A 5,951-nucleotide genomic window follows, 5' to 3' on the forward strand; every position below is an offset into this window, starting at 1 on the left:
CTGGCATGGCAAACATCTGCAGTAGTGCTGCAAACACAGTATGGCTGTCAGGTTAAGCACCCTGGCGGCGTCTGTGCCTTTACGAGTGTGCACGTGTCCAGGTGTTGCGCCATCAGCGAGCATCTGAGAATAGCCTGGGATTTAAGGTCACGAGGGTGGACTGTGGCTGGGAGAAGGACGAAGGACGAGCAGGGAGGAAGGAAGCTCGGGGGTTATTGCCAGAAGTTGGAGTTCGTGTAAAGCTGCTTAGGAGGGATCAGGGGCCGCTGAGATTTTGAGGGGGTTTCATTTCGTTAAAGGACACCGGCAACATTGAATTATTTTTACTGTTTCTATATATGGCTACTTACAACTACCCTGGGTCACCTCGCGTGTGAAATAACCTTACATTGTTGTACTCGCATGCTACGTAACGGGTGTACTTATAGCGCCGCGTTAGCGATGCTCCCCTCCGCATACGAATGATCGGGCCAGGTGTGGGTATGGGCAGTTTTTTTCTGGTAGGGCTGATTAGTTTTTAATAGGTTGGTTCTTGTATGGGGAGAAGAAAAAATATATATGAGCGAAAAAAAGCGGTTGACAGATCATTTCAAAGCACTTCAACGCCTTACAAACAATATTAGTCACTATATTATGTGCACAAACTTGACTCACTATCATTCCATTTATCATATCTAATCTCAAAGGGAATCTTTATATTTTTTCTTCCCGTGGAGTCAGATTCCACTGCGTTCTGTGCATATTTCGTATGAACCTTAATTATACGCACTGATACCTGTGTTCTTGTTATAGTTAGTTAGTTCATTATCGACCACAACACACATATTCCGTTACAAAATTTCTTTCTTTGGTCTGGCTCCAATAAAAAATGGACAATAAGGTTTCCCAAATAGCCTACACAGAAGAAGGTAAACACTAATAAGTAACATTCAAGAGGAAGGTATCAGGACACCTCTTCTCACGTAATTGACTGCTCTTTCGGCCACCTCTTCGGATTCTTTACAGGAGCAACGAGTAGCGGGCCTTTTTTTTATTGTTGTTTCCTTTTTTGTGCTCTTGTGCTGTCTCCTTTGCTGTAAAAAAAACAACTAATGAAACAATAAAAAAAGAATCCCAAATACAAATGTGTTTAAGAGGAACAAGAACCCGTTGGTGTCTTTGCATTATCATTAAATCTTTCAAATCTCACTCCTGCCTCTCTCCCTCACCACGTGCCTTTTCTCCCTCAGATTCCTCGGAGGCGGTGTGGGTTGTGGTGGGCGGCCGGGCGGAGCTGCCGTGTCGCCCAAACCCCAAACAAGCAGACGATGACCCAATGTTGGTGCTGTGGTATCGGAGGAACAACAGGATCCCCATCTACACGTGAGTCCAAGGCCAGAGCTGCACCTTGTGTGTGTGTGTGTGTGTGTGTGTGTGAGAGAGAGAGAGAAAGAAATAACCAGCGTGTATGATCTTGACTACTAATTCGGGTTTCGTAATTGAGTACAAGCATGTGGGGATGTACTTGTATTGATTGTAGATTAGAACGAAGCAGGTTACCCAAGAAGAGAAAAGAGCTGTGTACTTTGTTAATGCTTTTGTCCACAGCTGTATCGTTTTTTTGCGTGTGTGTGTGTGTGAGAGAGAGAGAGAGAGAGAGAGAGAGAGAGAGAGAGAGAGAGAGACTGTGCATGAACCTGACTACTAATTATGGTTTCGTAACTAAGTACAAGCACGTGGCGAAGAACTTGTATTGATTGTAGATTAGAACTAAACAGGTTACACAAGAAGAAGAAATATCTCTGTATTCTGCTAATGCTCCTTTAAATTGAGTTGTAGATCGTCGCGATTAACTCCTTGCATTGACTGTACATAGGAACAAAGCACGTTACATAAGGAGACGAAATATTTGTGTACTCTGCTAATGCCTTGTTCCTTTTCAAATTTCATACAAGGATATATCGACGTATCATTTATTCTCATCAGCATCAATTTTTCTCCATAATAATTACATCCCTCTTGTATTTCCATTTCCACTTTTTCTTATTTCTCCCTTTTTTTCTCTCTTTTCCTTTCAGTTTCTTTATTTTCATCAATTTCTCCTTTTCTTTCATTTTCAACTCACATTTCTTGCCTCACTTCATGTCCTCCTTTCCATTATTTTCTCGTCTGGCAAACTTCCGCTTCATTAGGAGGCATTATCTTTTTTCCCTTCATTTTTTCCTTGTGTTTTTTTCTTCATTTCCTGGTCTTCGTCTTTTCTGTTCCTCTCCTCCTCCGCTGCATCTCTTCCCGCCATTATAATTCCACGCCTGTTATCTGTTATTCCTCTTTTTTATTCTTCTTTCTGTCTTATATCTCCTTCTGGTCTTCGTCTTTTTTGTTGTTGTTGTTGTTTTCTCTTCCTCCAGTCCATCTCTTCCTGCCATTATGATTTCACGCCTGTTATTTGTTATGCTTCTTTTTATTCTTCTTTCTGTTTTGTATCCTTTCTTTTATCTCGGTTTTCTCTTTCTATCTCTTGCGCTTTTCATATTCATTCTTTCATCATTCATTTGTTTCCTCCCTTTCTCCCTTCATTCGTATATATCCTCATTCATTTTCCCATTTTTCATGCCATTATATTCCTCTTGAGTTTCCATTTTTTACTCATTTGCGTATCTTCATTTTCATAATTTCAACTTTTATTATTCGTATTTTAATAATTTCTTTCATGTTTCTGTTGTTCCATCCATTCTTCCTTATCTGATTCCTCCCTTCCTTACTTCTTTCTTTTCTTTTCTTTCGTCTATTTTATCTGTTTCCTTTCATCCATCCGTTCCTATTTTTTCCTTCTTATTTCCCTTCCTTTCTTCCCTTCTACTTTATCTCCTTTCCTTCCTTAGTTTCATCCTTTCTTCCTTCCATCCTCTCTTCCTTCTCTCTTCCCTCCTTCCGTCAGTGATCATTCCCTTCGTTCAATCCTCACTCTCTTTGTCTGTTCGCTCCTTTCTTCTTTCTTTCGTTAACTCGTATCTTCCTCTGTTCCTCTATCTGTCTGTTCCTTCTTTCCTGCATTCCTTCCTTCTTCCTATCTTCCCTGTCTTTCTTCCTTCAGTTTTAATTTCCTTCTATCTTCCTTCCTACATTTCTTCAATTCCTTCCTTCCTTCCTTTCTTCCATCTTAATTTCCTTTCTTGTTTCCTTCTTTCCACCCTTCCTCCTTTTCTTTCTTCCCTCCTTCCTTCCTTCCTTCCCCTCTTCCCTCCTTTCTTCCTCTCTTCCTTCCTTCCTTCCTTCCTATCTTCCCTCTCTCCTTCCTTCCTTCCTTCCTTCCCCTCTTCCCTCCTTTCTTCCTCTCTTCCTTCCTTCCTTCCTTCCTATCTTCCCTCTCTCCTTCCTTCCTTCCTTCCTTCCTCTCTTCCCTCCTTCCTTCCTCTCTTCCCTGGCTCCTTCCTTCCTCGTCAGATTGTTTCCCACCCTCTTTCCACATCCCTTGATTCTTTTCTTGTTTTAATCCTCTTATTGAATATCCCTTGCTTTTATATATTTTTTTTAATTCTTTCCTCGTTTCTATTTTAATAATTTTCTTTGCATATTGCTGCCACTCTCCCACCCACGACCTGCGTTTCTCTCTCTCTCTCTCTCTCTCTCTCTCTCTCTCTCTCTCTCTCTCTCTCTCTCTCTCTCTCTCTCTCTCTCTCTCTCTCTCTCTCTCTCTCTCTCTCTCTCTCTCTCTCTCTCTCCTCTTTTTTCTCATCTATTTTCTTCTCTTTTCCTTTTTTCTCTTCTTTTCTTCTTTTTTCTTCTTTTCTTCTCTTCCCTTTTCTTCTATTCCCTTTTCTTCTATTTTCTTTTCTTCTCTTCTCTAATCTTCTCTTATTTTCTCTTCTCTCCTCTTTCCTTTCTTTCCTTGTCAGCTTTTCTTTTTCATTTCCTTTTATTTTCTTTTATATTCTGATCTCGTTTCTCTACCTTAAGCAATAGGAAATCAGGCTTGTCACGGCGTTATCGTTTTCTGCACGTAATGTATCCTTCTAGTGTGATTTTAAGCTCGTATTGTGGAAACAGGTTCATCCAGGTAAAGCGGGTCTCACAAACACTACTCAGTTGAACCAAGCGGCACTGAGGGCATTACAAGTATCAAAATCGGGTAGGAAAAGTGTATTATTCGAGGCAGGAGGCGACGTTTTATGCTCGGGGCTCCATTCAGAAGTTAAGGAAATTTTCAGAAAGCGATGAAGCGGAATGTGGCGCGTCTCTGTGATCCGTCGCCTAAGTTTGTGCAGGCGGAAACAGAAGACTTCAGTTTGGGAGTCACAATAGCCGTGAAGTGTGGTGCCATCTCTCTGAGGGAAGAGGGGGAGGAGAGAGAGAGAGAGAGAGAGAGAGAGAGAGAGAGAGAGAGAGAGGGGGAGAGGGAGAGAGAGAGGACCGTAACTAAAAAAAAGGGAGGACAAGTTTGAAGAAAAAGCGAAGTAAAGGTGAAATACGATACAGAAAATATACTAAAACGAAAATTCAGAAGACACCGGAATCGTATTTAAAAAAAAACGAGAAGTTATGCCAAAGAAACGTCGTGTGAAAAGAAGTGATCTCGACGTAAAAGCCTGACTGCCATAATAATTTGTTAACGTAAAAGTCTCGGTCTGCACAGTGATTTCGAAGGAGACTGGTTTTTATTCACAGCGATAATTTCTCTGCGATATAAATGCCTTGAAAATATAGGATGATTTCTTTAGACCCGAGGTGCTTGTTTTGAGTCGAGGAAACCCGTCCTGAAAAATATAAAGATCTTCTCAAATTTTATATTCGAGGAATCTATGGAAGACTTTCCCGGTTGGCGACGGAGAGAAGGTCGTGGGCGCTTCCTTTATTGCGCTGTAGAATTACGACGCAAATAATTTACGGACTGGAGAGAGAAAAGAGAGTTAAAGCACTTCGCTCCTACTTCAGAGAACAAACACGGTCCTAAATCTGGCAGCTCTGAATATGTGAAAACTTCGGGTAGAAACAGAGGAAGCGACTATTCTTGAGCACGACTGAGTAAGAGACGGAGCGAAGGTTTGGACAGAAGCATGGCATAACGATTTTAATACGCCAGGATACAAGACAGAGTGAAGGTTTGGACAGAAGAATGACAAAACGATTTTAATACGCCAGAATCCAAGACAGAGTGAAGGTTTGGACTGAAGGATAACATAACGATTAATACCCCAAGATACAACAGGTTTGGACAGAAGAATGACAGCGATTAATACGCCAGAATCCAAGACAGAGTGAAGGTTTGGACAGAAGAATGACAGCGATTAATACGCCAGAATCCAAGACAGAGTGAAGGTTTGGACAGAAGAATGACACAACTACTTAAATACGCCTTGATGGTCACACACGCCTGAGAAAGTCAATCATAGTTTCGTCTCTTCAGCGAGCATTCAGAGCATATCCAGCCGGCAATATTCAGCGTTGTTCGGGAATTATTAACGTGACTCAGCTTCGCTCTCGCCGCATGTTCCTGCCGCTCCAGTGATAGGTGTAATTTGCAGCGCTACACCTTGGTCCATGCACACTTTAGTCCTCCTGGAAACAGTTAATAATACCCTTTACAATATGCATGTCTTTTGAGCTCTTACCCAGAAGCATGTACGTAAAGTAGCGGGCTTTTTTTATTTATTATTGTTTCCTTTTTTTGTGCCCTTGAGCTGTCTCCTTTGCTGTAAAAAAAAAAAGTGTAAAAGTATATCTATTATTTTCATTATTATTGTTATCTATTGTTATTTCTATGTTTTAAAATATTATTACCATTGCAGTCTCCACTAATTTTTATCGCTGTCATCATCATCATCATCATCAGTATTGAAATTTTCCTTAAAACTCACATATTTTAAGGATTTGTCGGCTACGTGTCTGTCATTTTAGGTGGAAACGTGCCCAGATTCCTCACATTAATGCACACACACACACACACACACACACACACACACACACACACA

At 41.1% G+C, this 5,951-nt stretch overlaps 1 protein-coding gene across 1 annotated transcript in view; it reads left to right on the plus strand.

The window, feature by feature from the left end:
- The first annotated feature begins 1,216 nt into the window (after nt 1–1,216).
- The window catches only part of LOC127007023 (nephrin-like), a 72,577-nt gene continuing 67,842 nt past the window's right edge, over nt 1,217–5,951 (plus strand). Inside the window, exon 1 of the mRNA XM_050877503.1 lies at nt 1,217–1,362. Within this exon, the coding sequence (XP_050733460.1) occupies nt 1,316–1,362 (47 nt within the window). The 5' untranslated portion in view covers nt 1,217–1,315. The remainder of the gene's footprint in view (nt 1,363–5,951) is intronic.

Source organism: Eriocheir sinensis, chromosome 34 (assembly GCF_024679095.1).
Source record: "Eriocheir sinensis breed Jianghai 21 chromosome 34, ASM2467909v1, whole genome shotgun sequence".
In the NCBI taxonomy this organism is placed as follows: domain Eukaryota; kingdom Metazoa; phylum Arthropoda; class Malacostraca; order Decapoda; family Varunidae; genus Eriocheir; species Eriocheir sinensis.